This window comes from Pteronotus mesoamericanus, unplaced genomic scaffold (genome assembly GCF_021234165.1).
Source record: "Pteronotus mesoamericanus isolate MK-2021 breed Mesoamerican mustached bat unplaced genomic scaffold, CSHL_Meso_final scaffold_167, whole genome shotgun sequence".
NCBI classification, from domain to species: domain Eukaryota; kingdom Metazoa; phylum Chordata; class Mammalia; order Chiroptera; family Mormoopidae; genus Pteronotus; species Pteronotus mesoamericanus.
The window spans coordinates 23,661,611-23,689,186 of record NW_026555308.1 but is presented as its reverse complement, the minus strand read 5'-3'; the positions used below and the strand labels follow the sequence as shown (position 1 = coordinate 23,689,186).

Here is a 27,576-nt window from a genome sequence, read left to right as displayed (position 1 = left end):
CACCTCAAGCCCTGTGAAGCCTGAAATCTCCAAATGTTTTGTGAAACATCCCTGCTCTTCCTTGGGAAGCCACCCCTGTGCCTTCTCTTGGCCCCGCAAGAGGGTAGGATAAGATGGAGAGGGAAAGGGTGGCTCCACGGTTTCCCCTCGTGTTGCCCCCAACCCTCACCGGGCCCCCACTGCGAACATTGCCAACCTCCTTCCAAATAGCCAGGACCTCCCGCCTGCTCGTCCTGCAGCGCAAACCCCATCTTCTCCCACCCTCCCACCGCACCAGGGTGTGCTTCGCCCACCAGCCACTCCGGCCACCCCAGCCCCGGCCAGCGTGGCCGCCGGGAACCCTGGGAAGTGTAGTCTTCCACAGCTTTCTGCAGGGTAGTGACCAGCAGGGCCTAAGTATCTGCATCACAGGCGCGTCCTGCTATCGCCTTATGCGTCCTCCAGAGCTCCAGAGATGCGGGGCAGTGAGCTGGTGCTGAAGGCAGGCAGTTTACAGCAAGAGGGCCTTGGACAACTCACATAACCTCCACAACAGTCTCGCAGATTTCAAGGGAAAACAGGCTCAGGAGACGTGTCCCTCATAAACTGCTGCTATTGCTATCTTTACTGACCTGGCAGAGTTGCCAAAGGCAGTTCAGCCCCTAAGTGTGTGTGGGCCCAGGACCAGGACCTGTTGGTTCACCCCGCCCTACCCTATCCCACAACACACACACCTAAGAGACCCAGAGGTGGCTCCCCGAACATGATTGGTTCAGCAACTCAGATGCCCCTCTCTCCCACCCAAGTTACCCTCATTGCCTCTGACCATCAATAAGCACACTCAACACATACTCAGAAATATCTGATATTTATTTCCCAACATTTTTGGGTTTTTTTGTTTTTGTTTGGTTTTTGTTTTTTTACAAATTGAATTAAAGGAATGAAGGGGAGAAGTGGGACCCCAGGCCTGGCCCTGGGCTCCTGATGAGAGGCGGCAGTATGAAAATGTCTCCTCACCCACAACTCCTGGACTGTTGCCCTAACTTCTCCCATCAACCTTACCTAAAAGTGAGGTGGGGGCTTTTGGAAGATGTGGGGTTCCCCTCTAGAGGGGACTCTGGGCAGCTTGTTTTGGGTCCTGAGCTGGGTCAGGCTGGGGGCAAGTGTGGGCACAGATGTGGCGCCGTCTGCATCTCTCTTGCCTGCGGGCCAGCTGCCGCAGTTGTTTCCGAATGGCCCACAGCACCAGATACACTTCGCGCAGCATCTCAGCTTCCGGTGACTGCAAAGGGGACCCAGTCCTCATTTGGGAGGGTACTGAGGTAGAACTCACAGATGACTGAAAGAGAAAGATGTGCACATGTGAACAGCTTGGTCTATGGAGAAACCGCTGGTAGAAGCACCTACAGATAAATAGCAAAGGCTTTTAATTCCACCTTCTTCATCCGACCTCAGCTCAGGTACTGCCTCCTCCAGGAACTCTTCTCAGGCTGCATTAGATACTCATCTCTACCCTTGTGTTGCCCTGTCATACCACATTTCATCACTATTTGTTCTGTGGACACATCTATTTTCAACACTAGAATGCAAGCTCCTGGAAAACTGGGATCACTTCTTACCCATGTTTGAATCCCCGCTAGTGTTTCATGGAAAGTGTGATAAAATGGAGAAGGACCTCTGTCTCCAGCCCAGAGATCCCTTCTGCCCTCCAGGTGTGCATATCCCACTGCGTCCTGGACATCTCCCTGCAGATGTCCTATTGACATCTCAACTCATCTTGCCCCAATGCCTAAACTCATCATCTCCTCCCCGAAGTATGCCCTTACTCCTTCATTCTCCCCTGTGAATGGCTCAGCCTGCTATCTATCTCTCCCTATTCCCTTACCATCTTCCAATCAACCACTTGGTACAGCAATTCTACCCCTTAAATTCTGTTCCATACCATTGACTTGTTCTACCTGACGCCCACTCCAGAATATCTTCCTCTCTTAGCCTGGACTATAATACCTCCAATGGTTCTTCCTGCCTTTCCTCTTGTCCCTTCTGACCTCCACTCTGCAGGACAGCCAAGTAAACTTTTTAAATTAATGCTGCAATATTTCATTCAAGGCCAAGAAAAGTTGATTTGGTAGTGATCTAGACATTACCCTTTTTAAGTTTTTGACTTTGAGGTAATTGTAGATTCATATGCGGTTGCAAGAAATAATAGAGTTCCTGATAGTTTTTGCCCAGTAGTAGTACCCCCCAATAGGAAAATCTTGCAAAATACCATAATCAGAATATTGACATTGATACAATCCACTGATATTATTCACATTTCCCCAGTTTTACTTGCACTCATGTGTGTGCATGTGTGTGTTGAATTCTACCCAATTTTATATCATATGTGCAGGCTCATGTATCCAACTGCCGTAGTCAGGATGATAAAGATTTTCATCACACAAGGATTCCTCATGTTGTCTTTTAAAACAAACTCACATCATTCACCTCCACCTCTGTAGACCCTGGCAATCACTAAACCACTAATCAGTTTTCCATTTCTATAATTTTAGTATTTCAAGAATGGTATATCATATAAATGGAATCACACAGTATGTAACCTTTTTGGATTGGTTGTTTTCATCAGCATAATTCCCTTGAAATTCATGTAAGTTGTTGCATGTGCCAATAGTCTGTTCCTTTTTATGGCAGAGAAGTATTCCATGGTATGGAGATATCACAGTTTAACCATTCACCCACTGAAGGACATTTAGATTGGTTTTGGCTATTACCAATAAAGCTACTGTGAACATTCTCATACACATCTTTGCGTGAACATAAAATTTCATTCATTCATTAGGATAAATGCCCAAGAATAAAACTGCTGGATCATAAGATAATTGCATCTTCAGTTTTATAAGAAATTACCAAAATGTTTTCCAGAGTAGCTGTACCATTTTACATTCCCACCAGCAATGTAGAAGTGCGGGTAAGCTTTCTAAATCAAAATCTGATTTTATCACTCTGCTCTAATGTCTGCAAGGGCTCCCTTGCTCTTACGGTCAAATTCAAACTCCACAACTGGCCACACACCATGCCTTGTACTAGCGGGCCCTCAGCCCCAGGATCACTTTACTCTGACCCTAACACCTTGGGACAGCCCTCCAAACACCTGTTATTCTTTCTTCATGAAAGCCCCTTTCACTCCCTCCACTTCCCCCTAACCACCTCCACCCTGCCTCAATGCTTCAGATCTGAGCTTCACCCTCTCTTCTGTTAGGAAGGCCTGCCTTGACTTCCCAGGCCTGGATGAGATGCCTTTCCGCTGGGCTCCCACAGACCCCTGTGCCTCCCATGTCACATCCATATGATACTGAGCCAACAATGCCTATGATCTTGTCTGTAGCCCCTTAGGCTGGGTAGAGTTTGTTCACCATGCATCCTCGGATCCAGCCTCAACACCTGGCACTTCACAGAGGCACAGGACATAAATGTTTAACAAATGAATGGAGGGAGGAACGAGTCATTAGAGAGTGAGGAGAGTGGGAGGGTTTTGGGGGACAAGGGAGATATGTTACTGACCTTCCAGCTGCACATTTGCCATCCGGACTGGAGGGCTGAGACCATGATGGTGGAGACAGACTTGACAGCCAGGAGGGGCAGCTGCAGCAGAGACCGGCCCCCACGGTCCAGCTCCACCTTAGCCCCATCTGTCTTCTTGGCCAATGCGCAGGGATCAGCCACCGACGGGGACACTTCCATCTTGGAAACCTTAGCCTCTTTGGGAGGCTCAACCAACTTCAAAATCTCATCCATATCGGGAGCCATCTCCACCTTCAACGCATTTTTCTTGGTGTCAGGATGTTCCAATTTGGTTGGCTTAGCTTTGTGTTTCCAAAATAAAACCTAAGAACCAAGAAGGGAGAGGAGGGACAGGAGAGAGGGCCAGAGTAGAGACAACAGTCAGAAGGGAAGCCACAGAAGAGATGGGACAGTGTGCGTCCTGGCCTCCTCCTTGACTGTGCTAACCCTCGCCTCCTCCTTTCCTGTCTAGTTTGGCCAAAGGAAGCCAGGAGGGGAGGGAGGCCAGGTAGAGGCCTCATACCCAGCATGGTATGAGGAAGGGGCAGTTTTTGAAACTCACCCAGTAAGTAATCTTTCGCCAAACCCATCGGAAGAACCTCATGACTGCAACCATTTCTCCCAATACACAAGTCCCAAGTAGGAGGCAAAAGCAGCATTTGGTATGTGGAAGGGGGTGTGGAGGACAAGCTGCAGGCCAGCGGCTGCCACGTAAGGGGCCTCTCGGGAACTTCAAGTGCAGCAGTGAGGAAAGAAAGAGAGAATCTAGGGGGAAACCTCCCCCTGACGACTCATCCTAGGCCTTTCCTCCCCTCCCTGGGAAAGGGAGAGGAGTCAAAGAGGATGAGAACCCAGAGGGAGGGAGAGTTCTAGTCCATTGTGAGAGCCTGCCTGGCCCTGACCCCAACCCCCGAGGCCCTTCCAGGACCCCTGAGCCAACCCCCGTGCCCTCAGCCCTTCTTCACCCAGAGACAAGGAAGGGAAACTAACATTTATGGAATGCCTGGTACTCGATGGGCATTACCTGTGTATGATGTCCTATAATTTTCACAGCAGCCCTCAGGTAAGTACCACTGTCAGTGCCATTTTCACTCACAAGGAAGCTGGGATTGAAAACACCAAAGAACCTGCCCAAGGTCATAAATCTAGGGAGCTATACGGTGGGGAGTCCGACTCAGGTCAGCCTCCAGTATCCAGTTCTCCACAGCTCTTTCTAGTCTGGGGACAGGGTCCTCCTGAGGCCCAGGTTGCTGGTTTCCCCCCTTCCCCACTAGATGGGGTCCTTCTCCCTACCTGCCTCTTCTGCCTGGGACAGCAGCCCAGCTGAGGCTGCCTGGGAGGGGCCTGCTCACCCACAGGGCCCTGTCCTCAGCCAGCTGGGGGTGGAAGCCACGGAGGCCGGCTAGGCCAGCCAGGCCTGGCGAGGGCACCGTGTGCCCGGGAAGCCTGGCCCACACCCAGGGCTGAGACAAGGGGCCCATTCAGGGCCCCCTGCCCCACCCCCAAGCAGCCACCCGGATCCAGCCCGCAGAGGGGACACACTGGGAAGCTGGGGGTGGATCCTGCACAATTACCAAAGGCCTCATTGTTTCCCTGTGCCCCCCCAGCACGTGGGCAGATGGCCCCCTCCACCCTCCCTCCCTCTGCCTTGCCTTGCCTGCCCCTTCCCAGGACCTGGCAGGCCACTGGCTCCCTTTCCCGAATCTCTTTTGACCACTCGGAGCCACAGCAAACCTCCCCAGTTTGGGCAAGATCTCTAGGGGAGCCCACTCCTCAAGCCCTTGCTCCTTCAAGACCTCAGATCCCAGACCCTCTCAGTCCATCTCCCATCGTAAATTGCCAGTGCAGGCCCACAGTCTGGACATAAGCAACAAGAGGCCAACTTCAGGTTCAAGTTTCTTCGGATTTTTTAATTATAATTATTATTTTAATAACAACCTGAATCCCAGAACTTCCAGATGCTGTCCATACTCCCTCCCCTGGGCAGAGAAGAGGGGGTACTTTCAGGGAACAAGGTGAAGATGGGGTATCTGCCAAGAAGCCTCCAACTCCCCCAAACAATCTACTGCTGGGGGGGTCCTAGAACACTGACACCTAGGGAGGGAGGAAGGAGCTCCCCGTCCAGAAGTCCTCCCTCCTTCATCAAAGCCTGGGGATGCCCCAGCCCAGGCCCAGGGCACAATGGGGAGATGGAGGAAGGATGTGGGGACAGGCCAATTCTGAGCCTTCAACTCCCATCCCCAGGGATCAGGGGGAATTAAAGCTGCATAGGAAGAGGGGGCAGGCAGCTGGCACAAGGCCCGGCAGCGGTGGCAGCCCCCAAAGGCACATTGTGAGGGAAGGGAGGCTCAGACGGAGGGCCCGTTGGGCGCGGGGGGTCCAAGCCGTGGGACCCCCGAGGAAGGCAGCTGGGCCAGCTGTTCAGGGCTGGCCAGGGCACGCAGCAGTCCATTCTCCTGCTCCAGAGCAGCATTCCGCTCAGCCAGGTCCCGGATCTGCTCCTTCAGCACCTCCACCTCCTCCCGGACCGCAAACATGAGGTGGGACTTCACCAGGTCCTGGGGGACAGGTAAAGCATCAGGGGTCCCAGGCCACCCCAACCTCATTGCCTGCCCAGCACCTTGAAGGGCTGGGTGTGAGAGATCCCCCTGCTTCCAGATAGTGAGGGACCAATGGAGAAGCAGCAAAGCAGGAGAACGATGGAGAGAGGGCAGGGGAAGAGGCCAGACAGAGGCAAGGTCAGGGCTCAAGGATAGAGAAGGGGGCCAGGAGCACGCCCAGAGACCAAGAGAAGTTAGGGGTTCAGGTGGAGATTGGAGGCGGTGGAGGGCCCCAGGGAACCCAGCTGGGAGCGGGTGGAGGCGCTGGGAGTCAGTGTTCCCTAATAATGAGGACAGCGGGGTGGAGCAGCAGGCCAGCTAACGAAGGCAGGGCCTGGGCATCGGCACATGGGCAAGGACCTCCTGGGGCTAAGCTGGTTTTTCTTACCATGGCTTGCTCGATCTTGTTGTCAATCCCAACCAGGCTTCCGGAGCCACTGGAGAGACACAGGGAGATGAGAGGTGAGGAGGAGGAACAGGTGCCAAGCCAGGTGTCTGGACACCACAGCCAGTCGCCTTCCAGGTGTTTCTCGGAGCAGGCTCTGGCCTCCACAAGCCCCACTGCTGCAGCCTCCCGCCCACACCCCAGCCTGTACCTGTGACAGTAGAGAATCAGGGAGAGGAGGGTTTTGTCCATCCCCCGGCGGGGTGAGGGCCTCTGCCCAGGGCCCCCTAAGCCCCGGTGGGGTGGGGGTCCAGATGCCCCCCGAATGGGGGATGCTCCTCGAGGGGAACAAGGAGAAGAGACACAGCCCCTTTTCTGAGGAGGCCCCGGAGCCATCCCTACCACTCGGGTTTCAAATGATGACACCAGGGATTTGACAGAGATTCCTGGCTGGGCCATCCCCGAGGGGTAAGGGTCCCCAGGCCCCCCACAAAGGGAAAGGGCTATTAGAAGGACTGCCTGGGGGGCTCACAGCCCCCCGGGTAGAGCAGGGTCTGGCTGGTACCAGGCAGCCAGAGAGAAGACAGTGCCCAGGGGGGTGCTGGTCTGAAAGATATACACCAACCCCCAGTGCAAAGCCTGGCTGCTATTGGCTCCTCGGGGACACGGGGACCCCCTCCCACTGGCTTTCTGGTGGGCGGGAATTCCCAGACTCAGTCAGTGCCAGTGTCCCCTTCTCACTCTGGCACCAATCCCAGAGCAGAGGGGAGGGCGTCTGGCCGAGGGATGCCAGCTGGTAGGCCTGGCTGGGGGAGGCTGTGCTGCCCAAGGCCTGGGTCCGGGAGAGGATGAAGGATGAGGGGCAGCCTGGCCCTGGGAGGCCTCTCCCCACCTCTGACGCCATCCTGCCCCCTCTCGTCTAATACTGGCCTCCCTCAAGACCTTAGCTCCTCTCAGCTGGGATGGGGGAAGCGGGGCTTGATGTGCTTGTGGTTTTTCTTGGACTGTAAGCAACACCCCCTTCCAACATAAAGTTCACATCATGGGTCACCCCTGGTGACTGGCCAGAGGGTCCCGCGCCTCCCATGGTGAGGACCAAGAGGAATGGGAAAGGTTACCATGACAACAGAACAGAGCCCAGATTCCTGCCAAGACAGTTACAGCCTATGGTGCTGGGTCTGGGATCTGAGGTCTTGAAGGAGCAAGGGCTTGAGGAGAGGTGGTAAGGTGAAGTTGGAGGTGGGACACTGGGAATAGGAGCAGAGGCTTTTTGAAGACCCCTGGGAACAGAAGACAGGGAAAGGAAGAGTAGGTTTGGCTGCAGTTTGTTAAATGGCCACCAGAGGTCGACAGAGGCCAGACACAACAGTCCCCTGGGCCAGGCTCTGGGTCCCAGAGCCAGACTCTCCCTCAAGTCAGTCCTTGGAGGATCAGGGCCTGAACAAGCCTTTGTGCCTTGTGCTATCCTCCAAAGATCCCTCTCCACACCACTCAGGCTCCAGGTTCCTGTGTCATCCCATGGCTCACGATCCACCTCTGTCCAGTTTCTGCCTCAGCCACAGGGCCGGCCTTCCAGTGGTGACCCTGTGCTACACAATCACACCAGTCCTATCCTGCTGCCCCCAGCTTCCCCCCCTGCCCAGAGTAGGTGGCCCTGACATGCTGCATCCTGCACCCTTGTACTCAATTGTAAACCCCTCTCTTCTGGTTGTCAGTTCCAACTTGCTTTCCTGGAGGTTGGGGGGGGCGATGAGTAGCACTCATTTCAAGGTGACCCTTGAATGGGGCCCTGCAGCCAGGAAGGGAGCACGAGGGAGCTAGGAATTTTCCATTTCCCATCCAAGCTCTGGGAGCAGAAGGCACCGACAGGCGAGTTACCAGTGCAGTGACCAGGCCTGAGCAAGCAAGCAGCACAGGGCGGGGTGGGGGAAGGACACCTGGAACTCTTGGAACTGGAGGGAAGAGGGCAAGTTTAAGAGTAGAGTCAGGTCGGCCAGCTGGAGAGTCAAATCAGCTTTCAATCTATTTCAATCTGAGACACCTGGGTGGCGACTAGGCTTCACAGAACCTTCCCCATCAACCCCTGGCCTCCCCCACGACGCAAACATACACACAGTGACCAAAGAGGGGTAGATTCACAGGAATAGGAACCCTGGCCTTGCTTGGCAAACACTCGGGTAAAGATGCCAAGTTGTTCATTCTTGCCAGAAATAAAGGAATACTACAATAATAAACATTTGTTGGCTGAGAGATGACTATCTCTCATTTGTTTAGTGCCGGAGAGTTTTCGATAGCATTTTCCACCGTCACATCCTAATATTAACACTTCAAGGGACCAAGACTCTGGCTGGCAACCCAAGCCCTCTGAGAACTCTGACTGAGGAACGACAGGCACTGTACTGGAATTCCCGGGCAGGGTCAGGAGCCGGAAGCTTGGGGTTGGCTGAGTGAGATCAGCTCTCACTACAAGCCCAAAAGGTGACTTTGTATGAATTAGAACAAAACATCACCTTCTTCAAGGCACTTATTTCTATCTTCTGGTATCGACAGTGACTTCAAATGTATGTGGTGCCCCCCTGGAGTTGTGCAGGGCACAATATGCACAACTGGGGATCTGGGTCTTCAGGACTCTTGGGGCCTGCGGCAGGGACAGCCCTGGAGTTGGTCTTCCTTTTTGAAGGCCAAATGAAACCGCCTTAAAATGAAGATCTGATGAAGAAGCAGGAGATCTGGGAGAGGTCGAGATTCTGATCCGGCCAGCCCTGCTCCCTTGCTGTGTTCTGAGGAGCCCCCAGGGGCTGGGGCTGGGGCCAATAAAGTGGCATACGGCTGCCCTGTCTACACTCCCTCCCGGATCTGTGGTGTCTTTGGGGTGGGGCCAGGCCAGGAGGTGTGGATGATGGCTCCTTGCCCAGCTTGGGAGAGCTGTTCCTGCCTCTGTTCTGGAAAGGACATCCTAGAGATGGCTGCCTCCTCTTCTCTTGGGACACAGGCATCCAGTAGGAAGGTAGAGAGAATGTGGCTTTGGTGTCAGACCCAGGCTCTGATTGCAGTCCTGCCACTTACTAGCTGGGTGACCTGCACCCTTGTACTCAACTGTCAAGCCCTCTCTTCTGGTTGGCAATTCCAACTTGCTTTCCTGGAGGTTGGGGGGTGGGGGTGGGGGGCTATGATTAGCACTCTTTTCTAAAACCCTCTTCCTATAAGCTTCAGTTTCTTCAAGTGGGTATCATGGAGTTGCTTTTAGGATTCTGTGACATAAAATGAAGCAACTGACCCAAAGGAGACACTGGATATAAATGTACCTTTTCTTTCCTGAGTTCCAAGCATTCAGTCTTTATAATGCTTGGATCCCCGATGCTGGCCATCCACCCATTCACCTACCTGCCCAACCCATCTACCCATCCATCTATCCAATTATTCAAGTTCCTCTCAACTTCCAGGCCCTCTTGGGGGTTCGAAGGTTATTGCAACCCAGGGGTATGTGAGCAGTCTGAATTCACCAGGCACCCTCTGTTCTTCCATCCCCTGACTCAAGAATTGGTCAGGCATCCTCAACTCCTCTGGGATCCAGGCACTTAACACCCCAATCCATTTTCCATCTCAAAAGGGAGCTCCCATGCCACTTGAACTCCGTTCTCCTGCCAGCTCAGGCACATGAGAGAGGTGAGGTAGGGGCTATACACCCCATTCCAGGGGACCAAAGAGGTGGCCCAACCCAAACCCGCTGGCCCAGCAGGGTGGAGCACAAGGGGCTGGGCTGGGCCAGAGCCCCAGAGGCTTGCAGTGGAACAGGGTAAAGTGGAAGCTGGGAGCTGGACCGGTCAGACTGGGGTGTGTAGAGGGGATGGGACAAGGCGAGAGGGAGGGGACAAGTCAAAAGAATAGAGCAGAGGAGGCTTCTGGAGGCAGAACTCTCTAAGGGAAAGCAGAGGGCTGGGCTCTGAAATCAGCAGGGGTGGAGGAGGGACAGGGAGCCCTAATGCCAGGTTACTTCCCAAGTTGGAGGAGGAGAGGGAGGGAAGAGCTTAGAATAGCAGCGATGGGGGCAGGTGACTCTCCAGGCACTGGCCGACCTCACACCTCACACATTCCTGAGAGCATGAGCTCAAATGGGAGCCCAGACAGAGCCCTGCCCACACCCACTCAGTCTCTTATTCTCCAGGGCCTCCACCAGGCCCCTCACCCTCCCTTCTATCCACCAGTTCATCCCTCTTTCCTCTTTAGCTCCTGGCTCTCCCAAGGCCTTGGGTCTTTTTCTTTGGTGGGGCTCAGTCCCTGATTCTACAGCTTGGTCTCACATGAGGGGAAGGAGGAAGAATGAACCTCTCAGCACCCACTCACTCACCGCTAAGCTCCGCCCCTTTCCCCCTAAACCGGAAGTCCCTCCTCCAAAAGCCTCAAACAGGAAGTCCCACTCCTCCCTCCAAAATAAAAGTTATGACTCCCTAGCCCTTCTCTTGGGTTCCTATCAGTCTACCGCCAGAAGGGAGCAGCCTGGCTATCTGACTCACAATTTCGTTCCTCCCTTTTCAGCCTGCTGACGTTACTGTGTTCAAACCTAGCCCTCAAAGCAGGAAGTTCTGCCCACCATGCCACGGAACTAAACATGCCACTGAAAAGAACAGGGCTTTCTCCCCCAAAAAGGCAAACCCAAGCAAGATCTGCTCTCCTGTGCCTTCTCTGCACACTGCAGCCATCCTCTCTGTGGCTTGACTTGGCCAAGGGGGCGACTCAGCCCTGGGTGTTCCTAGCACAGAGTCAGACCCTTCGGGACCTGCTTTGTTGGTATTAGAGGTCCTAGGACCCTAAGATAGTCCACATGGATTATAAGGATGTTGCTGCTAAGGACAGGAGTCCTGCTCCCCTCTATAGGGAGAGGGAGACGGGAACTGGAAGGATACTGACTCCCTATTCTCATCTCCAGCACATTTGCCAGTAAGTCCTTAGGTTTGGCCAGATGATTGCTAAATCTGCAAGAGCTCTGGAATTTGACAATGACTCCCTTCAAATTCTAAAAGAGTAGTATGATTGACAGTCCTAAGCCAGGGAGTCCACCCAGCTCTCTCCAGAGAGGGAGTGGGTCCCAAATCAACTTTGCCCAGTGTGTTATGCCCAGGTCAGGTTTGTGTGTTTAAGAGGTCCTCTCCAAGTTGAACTTGGGTGAAGGACAAATACCAGGCAGTTTCATGTGACTATCCCAGGTGTTGGGCTTGGAGGCGGAGCCCACCTACCTATCATCATCGCTGTCCAGGTGGCCACTGATGGCCAGCATGGAGCGGGCCAGGCTGAGGCTCTGGGCTGCTGCTGCTCCAAAGGGGTCTGGAGACTTGTGAACCAGGCTGGCATCAGGGAAGAAGTAGAGGGCCGGGGAGCTGGGACGAGAGTCAAGTGGGGGCACCTGGAGGCAGAGAGGTAGGAACTATCATGTCAAGTGAGAGAAAGAAACCTACCACTTTACAACTTGTCTAGTATCTTCCTCTCTCTCCACCTTTCCCCACACCTCCCTGTCCTCGCTCTCTTCTGAGGACCCAGGAGTCCTGCCTTTGCACCCTCGTTCTTCCCCAGGACTAGGGAAAGCATTGGGCAGGTACTAGAGGGAAGGAAATAGCGCCCATCCTGAGGACTGGGTGAGTAGCTTCTAAAAAGTGGTTCACAAGGTATCAGAGAGGCAGAGATCTGCACACCAGCACCCTGCCACCAGCTGAGCCAGGACCCCTAATCGGAGGCTAGTCTGAGAGTGTCTGCCTTCTGTCACCTGACTCTTAAAGCAACTTAAATGTTACTTCCTCAGAGAGGCATTTCCCCATCATTCAACTAGTAAATTCCACTGAACTGTTTTTTTTTTTTTTTAAATAATACCTAACACTATCTAAAATTAAAGTATTTTTCCCGCTCTGATGCTAGAAGGTAAGCTCCAGAGAGCAAAGCTTAGTTGGTTCAATAGCTATTTGTAGAATGAATGAATCTTCAGAAACTGGTCCTCCACCTTCCCACCCACCTATCCCCCACCCTTCACTGTACCCATTCAAGCCTTTCCTCTCAAACTTCTCAGGACTCAGGTGATGTTCTGCTCTGCTCTCTAGCCCTTGGGGGAGGGGGGGCGGCAGGCGGGTTGCAGAGATGGGGGAGGCGGAGCCTGGGTGTAGACAGCCCAACAGGCACTGGGGGAGGCTGCAAAAGGGCGGGGGCCACAGGAACAAGCCGCCTCTGTGAGGCCCCAGGAGGCCCCAGCTTCTCGGAAAAGCCCAGAACAGAGAGTCCAGGGTGGTTAGAGGGACACAACAGAGGAAAGAGATCCAGGTGATGCCCCCAGCCCTCCTCCTGGCCCCTGTTAGAGGCAACAGAGAGAAGAGGCACGAGAGAGTGTATAAGAAAGACTAACTATGGAAGCAGCAGCACACAGATGTATGCATACAGGAAGGGATCAAGACCTGAAAGAACGCAAGGGGGCTGGGGGCTCTGAGAAGAGAGGGACAGGGTCTGCAGGCCCAAGGAAAGTTCAGGCAGGGCTGAGGATAGAGAGAGCAGAGGCTGAGGGCAGAGAGGCTCACTTTAGAAGTGTGGGGAATAGGGAAGGGACCAGTAAAAGAAACAGCATCTGCTCCCCTGGGGTAGTGGCTGAATGAAAGAGCTCAAGAAAAGTTGGGGGGGGGGGGATGAGATCTGTGAGCCTGAGGCCATGGGGGGGGGGGAAGAGGGGGCGGGAGGGGGGGGGAGCCGGTCCTGACCGGTCCTGACAGGGCCCAGACATCCAGTCTCAGGTTATTTTTATACTGTGGTTTGTGCCCAAGGCCAGGATGGGTAAAGTTCCCATCCTCACACTCCCTGCCTTTCCTCCTGCAGCCCAAGGTGTTATTTTCTTCTCCAGGACAGACACATCCAATGTCACATCCCTGGCTGCCCACTCCTCTACCCTAGAGACCCAGGCATCCTGCCCCCAGCCCAGACTTGTTCCTCTTTTGGAGACAGGAAGCAGAAAGAGCAAAGGATTTAACTCTCTCTGCTGCTTTCCACCTCTCTCCCACTCCATGGGGGCCAACCCCAGATGATCCTGGAGAGGCCCAGATAGATCCAGGGAACTGAAACAAAAAAACCAGCAAGCCTCACTCCTCTATCCTTGTAATGGGTCCCCACCAGCACCCAATTCCTCAATTTCTCAGAGAACTCTGGCTTGGGACAAAGCTAAACAGGTGGCTAGGTAGGGGGAAGAAAGAAGATCCCCACCTTGGAAACATGGCTGCAAAGGAGAAACAGCAGAATGCCTTTTTGCTTCCCCCAACCCTGGCAGCTCCTCTCCCAGAGGCCCAAACACCCCGCCTGGGGCCTCCACCCTCCACGCCTGTAGGGTGAGACCAAGACAGAAGGTGAAAGCCACACTGAGAAGGGCGCATCTCTGTGATGGAGAGACGGGACTGGCTATATGGAGATAGGGACTTGGGCCAAAGGCAACAAATAAAAGGCCAAAGAGAAAGAAAGGTGTAGAACGTGAGGAAGAGGGAGCCTGAGAGAAAACAGGCTGTGTGAGGAGTAGAAAAGGAATTCCAAGTAAGGTGGCAGAAGGAAAAAAAGAGGGGCTATCTGACCTGATACACAGTTCATGATGGAGTGGGGAAAGGTCAGTATGGAAGTGCAGGCCAAGGCCAAGGTGGGCAAGCACAAGGCCTCAGGTGTCTCCCCCCACCCTGGAACCCAGCTCTTACCTGCCCCATCTCCTCTGGAGCAACCAACTCCATCCTCAGCCGCAGGGCTCCATCCTTAGTTCGGGACAGTGGAGGGGTCCCACCTGCTGAGCCCCCTGCCTCCACTTCCACCCTCAGGGAGGACAGAGGTGTGGCAGCCCGGGATGACGTGCTTGCGCTGTCCCCGACCCCAGGCTCTGGGGGACACTGCTGGGGTGGGGAAACTGACAGAGGGGGTGTTTCCACCTTGGCCTTCCCAGGCACTGCCAGCTGGCCCAGCCCCCCGGTGAGGGAGCGAGCCTGAGGTCCAGGGGAGGTGGGAGGTGGGAGAAGCCAGGAGGTGGGACCCTGAGACAGGCTTGGCTGCGGAGTATGGGTGCCCAGGCCCAAGCTGGTCAGCTCCAACCTGGAATCCAAAGATCTGCCCCCAGTGCCCCCTGAGGCCCCTCGAATCCCCTCCAGGAGCCGGCCAAAGCTAGGGGTCTCCAGGTCTCTCTCGTAAACATCCACACATGTCCAACGGCCACGGCGATAAGGCTCTCCCAGGCCTTGTGGCAGCTTCACCACCCGGAAACGGGAGGCAGGGGCCCCAGGCGGTGGGGAACCGTTCCGGGGGGTGCCCTTGCCCCCTGGCTCGGGATTGGGCTCCCCATTGGGCAGGCGGGGTGGGGGCCCAGTGGGGACCGGCAGGGCAGGGGTATCTGGACCTCCAGGGCTCCCAGGGCCCTCATAATCCGTGGTAACGCTGGTGATTTGGAAGCTACTCTTCTTCTTGCCCCCACTCATGGTCCCTGGGGCTCAGGACGGGGCCAAAGTGGGTGGAGGAAGGGGCAGTAGTGGCTCTTCGAAGGGGCTCAGGCACCCCTGGAACAGGGGAGCCACATGGCGGGGACATCAGGGCCCCTGGGGACATCTGGGTCCGACATCGCAAGAGGGCCTTGCAGGAACTGGGGGTGCCTGAGTGGTGAAGGGAGAACAGGGTAGGGGAGGCGGCGAGAGGGGGGAGCAGGGGCAGGTTTTTCCTGCTGCTTTCTGTCGCTGACGAACTCCAGAGCTGAGTTTGCAAACTAGAAAAAGAGTGAGAGAGTGTATGTGTGAGAAAGCAGTGGGCAGGCCACCTCCGGGTCTTCCTCTCTGAGTAGCAGAATCGGAGAGGAAGGGGAAACCACCAGACACCCAGAGACAAAGAGACAGAGATGACAGAGACCAGAGAAGAGGGTACAGTCAGATTGGGCACAGGGAGCAGGAAGAGGCAGCCCAGACCCAAAGTTGGGCATTTCTCGCCTGGGATTCAAACTCATGTAACTCCAAGTCGTCCCAAGAGCAAAGGGCTCCAGGGCCTGGGTGAACAGGAGTGAAGCACCTCCTCGGCCTGCCCCGGCCGCCGGGAGGCCTCTGCTGGTACTCAGGCCCCCACCCCCACCCCACACCCCAGCTCCCCCATCCCTAGGGCAGGCCCTGCCCGCCGCCACAGCGCCCCGCCCAGCCCAGCGCCTTACCTCTCGGCCTCAGCCAACAAGCTGGACCGGGGGTCCCCGCAGCCTAAGATGTCGGGCTGTCCTTTCCCTGGTGCCTCTTGGCCCCAGCAGCGCGAGGGGCACAGGCGGCGATCAGAGTCTGTCCAGCCCTCTTCGGGGGCCGCACCTCACTCCGTAAGGCATCTCCGTGGAAAGTTTGCGCTCCGGAAAAGAAGGAACCCCCGCCTCCTTGGTGGAGCCCAAGCGCGGCCTCTGGAGCCCCAAGTGTCTCTGGGCTGATGCGGGAGGGGGCAGGTCAGCCCCCTGATCCTCCAGGTGGAGCCGCTTCGGTGGTCGGGTCTCCCAAGCCTCTCGTCCCGCGTGGCACCAATGGGTCTCTCCGCTGCTCAGCTCCTTTTCGTTCTGTCTCTCTGTCTCTCCCTTTCTGGGCTGTTGACAACCCCCACACCAGGAAGTCCTGCCTCCTCGGGCCTGCTGACTGCTCCTCTCCTACTCCTCCTTCCCCTCTTCCTCCCCTTCCTCCGCCCTCTCTCCCTCCTGGGGCTCCCGGCCAGCTGGCGCGGGGCCAGGCCGGCCTCTGCCGCTGCTGGTGCGGCAGCAGTTGCCGCCGCTGCCGCCGCCGCCGCTGATCCTGGGACCCGAACCAAGCTCCTTTAACCCCACACCTGCTGGGCCCAAGCCCAGCTCTTCCTCGGAGGGAGGGGCTGTGGAGGGCGGAGGGAAAGGGGAGGAGCTTACAGAGCGGCCCGGGATTCCCTTACTTGTAGGCACTTGCTGGCTGCCATTGGCCTGCAGACACACTGAAGAGTAGGAAGGAACTGATCGGGAGCTCTACTGGTACCTGCCACCGCATAAACACTCAGACATGTTACGGAGCTGCTAGAGCTGTTACTGTCATAGCTTCGCTGGTTTTCGCAGTCACTGTATAAGGAAAGCATCGTTATTCTCCCCTGTTCTTATTTTTAAAAGTGGATTATTACGAGAACTTTCAAAAATGCCCATAAAAATGGACTCTTAGGTACCTATAATGCAATTTCAACAATTATCAACTCACAGCCTATCTTTCTTCAACTATAACCCCCTCTTGTACTGTTTTGAGTTATTTGAATCACATCCAAGGCATCACATTATTCCCCTTCTTTGATGTGGAGATGGAGATTCAGGAGGTTCAGAAAGGGTATCAGTGGTAGAGCAGAGACATTCCACACACTCAGGTATGTCTTTGTTTGGCCCTCATAGAAAAACAACATCCTACGTGTACACGTAATGACCCACACAAAGGCACCTGAGGATGAACTGCTGGCCCCAAGCAAGGGCACCTCTCCCACCTCTCATTTGTCCCATTTTTACATCCCATTTCTTGCTCACTATGGACAATACACATACTCATGAAGGGCCAAATGTGTGCTTGGTGTAAGAGAATAAACTTTGAACCGCCATTGTCTCTTTTTTTGACACCGGAGCCAACATGCTGAGAGGCATTGTTTTAGTAAAAGCCACCTCTGCTGTCATTCTTAAGTTCAGAAAGATATGAATTCTAATTAATTTTGATCAAACAGAACTATTCTCTAGTATATTAAAAATTCCTCATACTTGTTCTCTTCGCATAAGTATCTGGTAGATTCTCAAACAGCCCTGGGCAGAGATGGTGGGTTTTTGAGCTCTGATGTTTCTGCTAAGGAAACTGAGGCTCAGGGACATACTATTATGAAGCTCAGGGGCATACCATTATTTGCCCGAGGCCTCAGACCTAGTATGGTAGCAATTAGACAAGCACAAGGCTGACATCTCTCCTTCCTCAGCGTTAGTTCATGGAAATTTTTAACCAACCTTTAGGATTAGGCAAAACTGAAATGATGCAAAGCGCCTCTCTCCTGCGTTTATATACTTATCATTTATCTCTTTGTTTAAATGCATCTGCACTCCTGCCTGTCTCTTTTCATGGTAACAATGGCTGTTATAGCTGGATCCTGGGGCCTCCCAAATCTTGAGGTCCAGGAGGCGACCTCCCACATGCACACCCCCAACTCTCTCCCTCTGGCAATATTCACAACACTTTCCTGCTGTTCCGCCCCCAGATCCTTTTTCCTTCAGCTGACTAGTTACAGACTATTCAAAACCCATCTTTAGACCCTCCCCCTCCCACATTCTCAGACCCTCAGCATCATCTTAGACTCCTCCGAGTTTAGTCCCTGGCATTTTATTGGTCTCTGTAGAAATGTTTGTTGAATCAATCAATAAAAATTCATTCACAGTAAGGTGTAAAAGTGAAAAAACTGTTGCGTTTTAATGTATTACCTCTCCTGGGGGCATTTATAATAGCCTTTTAGTGTATGGGGCCCTTTACATTTGTATTCATTTCTGTACTGCCCCCAACGTTATTGAGGTCGGTATGAGATGAGGCCATCTCTAAGAACTTGCGCCATTTGCCCAAAGCCACGCAGCACATCACAGAGACTGCCGTATAAAGTAACATTCACAGGTTCTAGGGATTAGGGAGTGAATATCTTTTGGGGGTCCATTTTTCAGCCAGTTAAGGGTAGAACCGAGGTTTTCTTGCTGCGCCAAAGGGAATGAAGGGAGGAATTTCTCATGGAGCTGATGAGAGAAGACCTAGCGGGGGCCTTGGCCAAGGTGGCCGCAGTCAGTGACCTATCCAGAGCGCCCAGGTCCTAGCGGGCTCCGCCCTCGGAGTCAAAGGTTACAGGGTGGATGACTTTTGCCGCCGGGGTGGACAGGCGGAAGACTTTGAGCCCAGAAGGTGACACAAAGCCCAGGCGCCTCAGAGGCTGGAGGGATAGACGAACCGCACCAAGCGAGCCAGCACGGTGCTTTCCCGGCACCTGGGGGGCGGCGGGAAGATGGCGTGCGGCCAAGGGCGCACGCCCCCTGCTGGGCAAAGGTAAGGATGGTCCGGCTCCCGACTCAGAGCCCCTCGGCCCAGAAAGAGGCGCCCCCCTGCCGGCCTCGCCGCCTCACTGCACTAGGGCCCCGCAGCCGCAGACTGGCTCCGGCCCGACGCTGAGTGAGCAGCCGGGGAGCGCCTGGCGCACGAGACGAGTGCGGATGCAAGCCCCGTGCTGCCGCTGGGGGGCACCGCTGTGCGCAGTGCCCTGCTTCGCGCCGTGGGGGACTTGGACACCGAACTAAGCACGGCCCTTTCGGGCACTGGGCGAGAGGTGGCGAGGAGCAGACGCCCCAAAGCGGGGGCTGGCTGGCGCACGGCCCACGGCGCCCTACGACCTTTCTCCCAGTCGCCCCGCGGACTCTGCGGCCCCCGTACCTCCCAACCCAGCCAGGCAGCGCGGAGCAGCGCCGCACGGGCGCTCCCGCCCGGTCCTTGGAGGGTGTGGAAGGGTGGGTTTGGGGCCGGGGGCGGGTCTGGGGGCGGACCCGGAGGCGGGGCTGTCTCTGCGGCAGGACCCAGCTCCGCTCCCCTCGGTCTCTGTCTTTCCTCCTCCCTCCTCCTGCTCCGGGCGGAGCCCGGCATGGGGGGGCCGGCACCCGGCAGGCCAGGTACGGTGATGTAGAAATTGGGGAGGCTTGGTGCGGGGTGATGGGATGGGGGAGATCAGAGGCAGGGAGGATTGGCGGGGAGAGACGGAGAAACCCTGGATAGCAGGACAAGGGGAAGGGGAGGGGTGGCCGGGAACCTGGGGCGCTTGGATGGAGAGGGGGATATAGCCGGCCAGGTTTGGAACCGACAGAGCAGGGAGAGGGCGGCAATGAGGAGGGGCGCCTGGGAGGAGTGGTGAGGCGCAGGAGAGTGTGTTTGGGGGAAGGGAAACAGGCAGGTATGGAGGCCGCAGCTCAAAGGTAGCTACGGGGCCAGACTAGAGACACTGGGGTGGGATTGAGGGGCGGGAACTGGAAGAGGGGAGCCAGGAGCTTCCCAGATCCTGGAGAAGGAAGAAGGTGATTTGGGCCATCAGCGAGGGAAGCGGAGACCATCGCTGAGGAGCCAGGGCGCAGGATGAGGGGTGGACTGAGGCCCGGGCCCAGGCAAAGAACAGGAAGGGCCCTAGGACGACAGGGGATGGAGATATTTGGATGGTGGTATTGTAGATGTCCAACTAAGAGTGCCCCCACCCTTTTTCCAGCATCCCAGCCCTGCCCTCATTACACCCCCCAGCCTCAGGGCCCAAGATGGGGTTAGGAGTCTGACTGTCTCCCCCTTCCCCCGTAGGGTGCAATGTACGCAAGTAGGCCTGGACATAACTCCTTGTCCAGTTCTATGCAGCCTATTTGTGTGTGTCTGTCTGGAAGTCTGTGTGTGCCGTGGGTGTGTCGGGTGTTTATGTCAGTGTGTGTCTGCCTGTTCCTAGGTTGTGTTTACCTGTACTGATCTATGTGTTTGGTCCTGTATTTGTAGATATGGGTCTATGGCCCCGTGGTTTGTGTGTCTGAAGGTGTGTTTGTTGGGCCTATGTGGTGGATCAGGATGTATTTACAGGATGGCAATCTCTGTTGATCTGATCTCTCCAGAGTATGTATTTGTGGCTCTGAACACCTTTGTCAGGCTGTGTGACTCTGTATACAAATGTCCATCTATGTCTCTCTGTCTTTGGGTCGTTAGAAGCGGTATTGGGTTTTTTGTGCCTCCATCTGTTTTCTCCCTGTGAGGACTCAAGTCATGTCTCTGTTCCTCTCCCCTACCCCTCTTTCTTGTTCCTGTCTCCCCACCCACCCCACATCTTTCTTTCTTTTTTTTTCTCCCCCCCCAACCAAGTGGATCCGGGACCCAGGGAGGGCCGCCCCCCGGGCCTGGTGGTGCTGAGCAGGGCCCCTCAGCCCCCACCTTCTGTCTCACGACATGAACCTCCTCTACCGAAAAACCAAGCTGGAGTGGAGGCAGCACAAGGAGGAGGAGGCCAAGAGGAGGTAAGGCTGCATGCCGGAGTGTCCCTCACCTGCCTGCCTCTGTCTCCCCCTGGCTGAGCCACATCACTTCAGCCCTTCCTGAGTCCAACAGCTTGGTCATCAGTCTGATCTCAGAGTCTATACAGAATTGCTGGAACGGCACACACCCTGTTCCCACCCTGTTCCTGGCTTCAGCCCCTGTCCTGCCTTTTTGGAGGGCTTCCAGCTTAGGAGCACCCTGTTGGTTCTTCCCCATCCCCAAAGGCCCAAGACACTCCTTCCTAACTCACCTCTCTGTCAATTTGGGGCTGGCTCTTGGCTCCTCTCTCATCTGACCTTGGAAGGGGGAGGCCCTGCTGCCCTCACAGTCTAGGGACAGGACATTTGAGGGGCACCAGAGAAGATCCATTTGGCCCCCTCTCCGGCTCTGCTGGGGGAGGTGAGTGGCTAAGTGATAGGGTGGTGTGTGGGTGGTGAGGGCTGGGCCCTGCAGAAGAGCCAGGGCTTGCCCTCTCCCTTTGCCCTCCCAGGGATCTGGGGCCTGGCTTCTCCCATCTTGCTCCCTTCTCCTCTTCACTTCCACTGACTGCACAGCCTCTTGGAGGCTGAGTCAGAGCAATCTCCCTGCTCCCTTCTCCATCCTCACAACTGGAGTTTAATTCTTGTTAATTAGATTAATCAGAGCTATCACTGCAGTGATCTCTCCCTAATAAAGGGTTAGTAGACAGGGCCTTAATGAAAGCCCACCCCACAGTTCTCCCCTCTTCCCTGCCAGCCGCCCCCATCCTTCACTCACCCAGAAGCTCAGGGACAGCGAAAGGGAATGGGGCCGGGAGGCTTAACAGAGATAGGACAGCACTGAGGAGGGAGAGAGAGAAGGATCAACCTGGGAAGAATGCCCTGGTGATGTGGCAGTACAGTCCCAAGTCTGGGAGGGGAGGGGAGGTGTGGTGTGGAGTATAGGCCACTGAGGCTGGACACGGGGGAGGCCAGAGGCCAGGTGCGGCTCAGCATGGGTGAAAAGGAGTGGAGCTGTGGTGGCAGGAGTGTGGGCCAGACAGAGCTGTGCTGCCTTAATTTGCCTCTCTCGTCCGCTGCATGAAGCTATCCACACGTGTGCTGTGTGCTAGGTATGCCTAGGCGGGTATCAGCCAGCTCTAGGATACTCTCCTGCACACATACTCACCCCTTTTCTCATCCCATTTTTGAAGCATAGGGATTCTGCCTGAAGCTTCTACTTTAGTGCCCTGGACCTTCAGGCTTCCCCCGATCCTCACCCCAGTCCCCTTTCTTCCTCCCTAGAAGGCCACAGGGTCACAAACTCCTCTCGAGGTGGAAAAGGGGACTCAGGCCCAATCTCTGCTCCATTTTGACCTTCTCTCCCCAGCTCCAGTAAGGAAGTGGCGCCTGCAGGCCCAGTGGGGCCCGGGGCTGGCCCAGGGCCTGGGGTTCGAGTTCGGGACATCGCCTCTCTGCGCCGCTCCCTCAGGATGGGCTTCATGACAATGCCAGCCTCCCAGGAGCACACCCCCCATCCCTGCCGCAGCGCGATGGCCCCTCGCTCTCTCTCCTGCCACTCCGTGGGCAGCATGGACAGTGTGGGGGGTGGGCCTGGTGGAGGTGGCGGGGGTCTTACCGAGGACAGCAGCACACGAAGACCCCCAGCCAAGCCCCGGAGACACCCCAGCACCAAGCTCAGCATGGCAGGGCCCGGCACAGAGACGCCCCCTAGCAAGAAGGCAGGTAAGATACCCCTGCCCCTCCCCCAGGGAAGCTGGGAGCCAGGAGCTGGAAGAATCCATTCCAGGCCAGGGGAAGACCGCTGGGAGGGTTCAGTCTGGGAAGAACCAAGGAAGTGGAAGATTTCATTCTCAGAGGGGATGGGGGGGTTCCTTTTTAGAAGGGCTTAAGATGAATTATTCAAGGACAGGGAAAGCTTCCTGAAAAGTACAATATTGGAGGTGCATGAGGGTGGGAGATAATTTAGGGTGGGAGCTGCAGATTCTGAAGAGTTCGTTAGAAGGACTGAAAGCTGACTGATAGGATAGAAATCCACTGGAGCTGTAAGTTGAGGGATGTGGGCAAAAGGAAGGGCCAGATATATCCTTGCAGATGGGTGAAGAGGTCAGAAAAGGTCTCCCCATTCCATTACCCAACCAAGAGCCCAGTTTATTTTTCTCTTTCCTATTCTTCCCAGGCTCACAAAAGCCAGCCCCAGAGAGCCAAGAGTCTAGCCGGAAAGTTCCTCCACAGAAGCCCAGGCGAAGCCCCAACACTCAGCTCTCTGTCTCCTTTGATGAGTCCTGCCCCCCAGCCCCCTCTCCTCGAGGGGGGAACCTGCCCCTTCAGCGCCTCAGTAGAGGGTCCTGCATTGCTGGGGACCCTGAGGTGGGTTCCCAAGAAGAAGAGCCAGTGTACATTGAGATGGTGGGGGATGTCTTCAGGGGAGGAGGGAGAAGTGGAGGGGGCCTGACTGGTCCCCCTCTTGGGGGTGGGGGCCTGACCCCTCCAGCTGGCGCTGACTCAGACTCAGAAGAGAGTGAGGCCATATACGAGGAGATGAAATATCCGCTGCTTGAAGAGGCAGGGGAAGGCCGGGCCAACGGGGCCCCTCCACTGACTGCCACCTCCTCGCCACACCAGCCTCATGCCCTCCAGCCCCACATTCACCACCGTCCAGCCTCAGCCCTCCCAAGTCGGAGGGAGGGGACACCCACCAAGACCACACCTTGTGAAATCCCCCCACCTTTCCCCAACCTCCTTCAGCATCGTCCTCCACTTCTGGCCTTCCCTCAGCCCAAGTCTGCTTCCCGAACCCCTGGCGATGGGGTCTCGAGGCTACCAGTCCTCTGCCACTCCAAGGAGCCAGCAGGCTCCACCCCAGCTCCCCAAGTGCCTGCCCGAGAGCGGGAGACGCCTCCCCTACCGCCTCCGCCTCCTGCTGCCAACTTGCTGCTGCTGGGACCCTCGGGCCGGGCCCGGAGCCACTCAACACCGCTGCCACCCCAGGGCTCTGGCCAGCCCCGGGGGGAGCGGGAGCTCCCCAACTCCCACAGCATGATCTGCCCCAAGGCAGCAGGGGCGCTGGCAGCCCCTCCTGCCCCGGCCACCTTGCTCCCTGGCCCCCCCAAGGACAAGGCTGTGTCTTACACCATGGTGTACTCAGCAGTCAAGGTGACCACCCACTCCGTCCTGCCAGCTGGGCCTCCCTTGGGTGCTGGGGAGCCAAAGACAGAGAAAGAGATCTCAGTCCTTCATGGGATGCTGTGCACCAGCTCGAGGACCCCTGTTCCTGGGAAATCCAGCCCCCACAGCGGAGCCATGGGTGCAGCAGCTGGGGTTCTCCACCACCGAGGCTGCCTGGCCTCCCCACACAGCCTTGCGGACCCAACTGCAGGCCCCCTGACCCCTCTCTGGACCTACCCAGCCTCAGCGGCTGGGCTTAAGAGACCCCCTGCCTATGAAAGCCTCAAGGCTGGGGGGGTGCTGAATAAGGGCTGTGGAATGGGGGCCCCATCCCCCATGGTCAAGATCCAGCTGCAGGAACAAGGGACTGATGGGGGTGCCTTTGCCAGTATCTCCTGTGCCCACGTCATCGCCAGTGCAGGAACACCAGAAGAGGAAGAAGAGGAGATGGGCACTGCAACATTTGGGGCAGGCTGGGCTCTGCAGCGGAAAGTCCTGTATGGAGGAAGGAAAGCAAAAGAATTGGACAGTGAGTGAAGGGAAGATGGGCGGGGTGGGGATATCCATGGTGATTTAGGGGAGGCCTTGGAGGAGTTATTTGGAAGCCATGGCCCATTGTCCTGAACCGGGAAGAGTTCTGGGAGACCACAGGGATGAGGGTATGCAGTTGACTGAAGGGATGAGATTCCCATATGTGTGCTGAAGGGGCGGGAAGATCTGGGCTGAGGGGGTAGACGGCCCCCAGAGCAGCCTCCTCCTTCCGCCCCATCCAGCTTTACTCTCTGCCCCTCCCTTTGCTGGGCTGCAGGGGTGTGAGTGAGTGTGCACACACTAGCAGCTAAACACAGCTGCCTCCCAGCTGTTACCATGGCAACTCATCCAGACAGGAGGGAGAGGAGAAGGAGGCCCCTACTGTTGCCTGGCAACTCAATGCTCTGCCAGGCCTACTCAGAGATGAGCTTAGTTCACAGTCAGCCCTTCCCCCCAACAATCCCCCCTACACACACACACACACACACACACACACACACACTCTTCCTGGCTCAGGATTTGGGTTTCTTCTGAAGGTAGGGCCCCTGGTCTTCTCCCAAGGGTGGTCATTCTATCTCTATCTGGGGCTGGAGGGGCTCGGAAGCTCAAGCTGGGATAGGAGAGGCCCCAATGCCAAGGAAAAGGGTTTGGAAGCAGTAAATATCTATGATCTCAGCCCAGGAATGGCACTAGTGAGTGCAGTGGAAGGTAACAGTACAAGGATCCCTCCCTCCTGTGTGTGAATATGCTGGGGGAGTGTGAAGTAGGGACCCTCCCTTCCCAGCTATGACCTGCAAAGGGGCAGTTTCTTCTGGTCCCCCCATGCTTTGATGTGTGGAGCTGGGAGGGAGCTGGGAGAATAGCAAGGCCCCTCCCACATGCAAGCACTGAGCTCTCCTTATCATCCCAGCAGAGGTTGAGGACAATGCCCGGTCCTGGAATGGCAGTGCCGAGGGTCCAGCCAAGGTGGAGCGTGAGGACAGGGGTCCTATGACATCAGGGATCCCAGTGAGGAGCCAGGGGGCAGAGGGCCTGCTCACCAGGATCCACCATGGAGTGGACCGAGGAGGGAGTCGCACCGCGCTGCCCACACCCTGCCAGACCTTTCCAGCCTGCCACCGAAATGGAGGTGACACCCGGCCCTCCCACACCTGTACACAGATGGGGTGGGCTGGGGGGAATTTCCCAGGGCCCGTGTCCTGGAGCCTATATCCTAATATCACATCTCCCCCTTTCCTCTGATGAGGCAGGGCAGGCGGGAAGAGGCTGTCCTTCGGGAACTTGGGAATGGGTTGACCTGAAGTCCTCTTCCCTCGCTTCTTTCTCCTCAGACTTCACAGGAGGCTACCGCCTGGGGCGCTCTGCCTCCACCTCTGGAGTCCGGCAGGCCGTGCTCCACACTCCTCGGCCCTGCAGCCAGCCCCGGGATGCCCCAAGCCAGGTGAGGAGGAGGACGAGGTTGGATTCTACTTGTGAAGGAGCAGGTGGAGAGGGCCAGAATGTCGGAAGGAAGGCGTGAGGTCAGGCTGGGGCCTGGCACAGACTAATAGGGTCCCTATAGAGGTGGGGGCGGAGGTGGGGCGGGGGAGTTGGGGAGGATCCTGGAAAGGGGCTGCTTATGATGGGCAAGCCAGGCAGGGCTACCACTGGTGGACAGTGCACCTTTGTGCATTTAGAAAAAAGTGTCCCTTCGCGGGGGGGGGGGGGGGCGGGCAGGGAGAGACCACTGGAAAAATGCATTCTACTAGCAAGGCAGTTTTCAAAAAAGACCTCTTCCTCAGGGTGAAACAGGCCCCGACTGCCACCAGGGCGCACAGCTGGGCAAAAGGTGCAAGGGCTGGATTTCTGTTCCCATCTGTGCAAGGGGGAGAGGACGGGGCCAAGGGAGGACTTGTTTCTGGGACAAGGCACTGGTCTCTGCAGTGGGGACAGAGCCCAGTCGCTCTGAGGTCCTTGACCCCTTTCTTCCTTTCTCCCCCGTCGGGCGGCGGCGGGAGGAAGGGGGCACAGACCCACCCTGCGCTGCCGCTGCCGCTGCCCCTGCAGCCCCAGCCGGCCCGAGAGAGAGAGCGCGACGGCAAGCTGCTGGAGGTGATCGAGCGCAAGCGCTGCGTGTGCAAGGAGATCAAGGCGCGCCACCGCCCCGACCGGGGCCTCTGCAAGCAGGAGAGCATGCCTATCCTCCCCAGCTGGAGGCGGGGGCCGGAGCCCCGCAAGTCCGGCACTCCTCCCTGCCGCAGGCAGCACACCGTCCTCTGGGACACTGCCATCTGAGGAAGGCGGGAGGCCAGGGCACTGGGACTGGGGAACGGGGCGGGCTCTCTGAGAGACTTGCCTTGAAAGAGGGACAATGGAACCAGGTGAGAGAGAGCCAGGGAGAACCCCTGCCCTCCATCCTAACCCTCGGAGATGGGGAATCGGCCAGGCCTATCGGGCTTGGGACGCCAGCAGCACCCCCAGAAGTTTAGGGGGGACAGAGGGTTTGCTTGAAGTTGGGAGTGAGGCCCTTGCTGCTCGGGTCGTCCTGAGAGGGCAAAGGCCAAGCCAGAGGTCAGCATGGGGGAGGAGGGATGGGGAACGGGGTCCATTACAGGAGAGGGACTAAAGAGTGATAAGTGAAGGAGCTCTTATAGAGTCGGGTATTGGGGAGGGCATATTTATTTTGTTATTTATTTTAGTTTAGAGGGCAATTCTGAGCCCTCTGACCTACTCCTGAGCAGGGGGTTGGGAGAAGTTAGCAATTAAGGGAACCACTTTTGCACTCTCCCGAATGCCTAGAGGCCCCACCATCCATGCCTGCCCCAAAGCTAGGGATTGGTCTGGAGGGCAGCAGATACATTTACAATATTTACAAGTCAGAATTGGGTAGTGAGCGTGGCCTGCTGTGAAACAGGCATCTTATTTAGCTCTGGAGTGAGGATCTGGCACTAGGGGTGGGTGGGATGATGGGGAAGGAGGGAAACTTTAGCGGGTGGGTGGAGGGCAGGGTATTTATTTAAATTTTAAAAAATCAGAAGAGATGTCAGGAATTTTTTTTAATTCCTTTCTTTCAGAATAATATATTAAAGACTAATGATCCTAGAACTGGCTTCTTAAATTTCAGTGTGCTCTGCCTTTCTTACATTTGTTTCCTTTTCCCTCTGGCCCTTGGTTTGTGGGAGGTGAAGGTTGTGCAGGGAGGGTTGAGTGGCTGTAGCAAGTAACAGGAACAGGTGGAGTCTGAGGTAAATGTTCAGGATTACAACCATACAGTGAGTGACTCAGTAGGCATTTATGGAGCATCTGATGTGTGCTTGGCAATGCGCCAATGCAGA

The 27,576-nt window shown here is 56.0% G+C and overlaps 2 protein-coding genes across 5 annotated transcripts; one reads left to right on the top strand and one right to left on the bottom strand.

The window, feature by feature from the left end:
* Positions 1 to 872: 872 nt before the first annotated feature.
* On the bottom strand, positions 873 to 16,289 carry LOC129083817 (sperm acrosome developmental regulator). 2 transcript variants are annotated; one of them, XM_054589801.1, is made up of 5 exons: positions 15,707 to 16,289; positions 14,229 to 15,274; positions 11,760 to 11,926; positions 6,529 to 6,577; positions 5,436 to 6,098 (listed from the first exon to the last, which is right to left on the bottom strand). In XM_054589801.1, the coding sequence occupies exons 2-5, from the start codon at positions 14,991 to 14,993 to the stop codon at positions 5,889 to 5,891; spliced, it is 1,191 nt and encodes a 396-aa protein (XP_054445776.1). In that variant the 5' UTR covers positions 14,994 to 15,274; positions 15,707 to 16,289; the 3' UTR covers positions 5,436 to 5,888. The 2 variants fall into 2 exon arrangements, with proteins under 2 accessions (XP_054445777.1, XP_054445776.1); XM_054589802.1 differs by lacking the exons at positions 5,436 to 6,098; positions 6,529 to 6,577; positions 11,760 to 11,926; positions 14,229 to 15,274; positions 15,707 to 16,289 and adding exons at positions 873 to 1,318; positions 3,541 to 3,864; positions 4,103 to 4,414.
* Positions 16,290 to 18,498: 2,209 nt separating this feature from the next.
* On the top strand, positions 18,499 to 27,170 carry NYAP1 (neuronal tyrosine phosphorylated phosphoinositide-3-kinase adaptor 1). 3 transcript variants are annotated; one of them, XM_054589304.1, is made up of 7 exons: positions 18,499 to 18,587; positions 20,415 to 20,566; positions 21,933 to 22,288; positions 22,743 to 24,260; positions 25,173 to 25,391; positions 25,594 to 25,703; positions 26,273 to 27,170. In XM_054589304.1, the coding sequence occupies exons 2-7, from the start codon at positions 20,499 to 20,501 to the stop codon at positions 26,534 to 26,536; spliced, it is 2,535 nt and encodes an 844-aa protein (XP_054445279.1). In that variant the 5' UTR covers positions 18,499 to 18,587; positions 20,415 to 20,498; the 3' UTR covers positions 26,537 to 27,170. The 3 variants fall into 3 exon arrangements, with proteins under 3 accessions (XP_054445279.1, XP_054445280.1, XP_054445278.1); XM_054589305.1 differs by lacking the exon at positions 18,499 to 18,587 and adding an exon at positions 19,141 to 19,201 and having other exon boundaries at positions 25,176 to 25,391; XM_054589303.1 differs by lacking the exon at positions 18,499 to 18,587 and adding an exon at positions 19,141 to 19,201.
* The last annotated feature ends 406 nt before the right edge of the window (positions 27,171 to 27,576 follow it).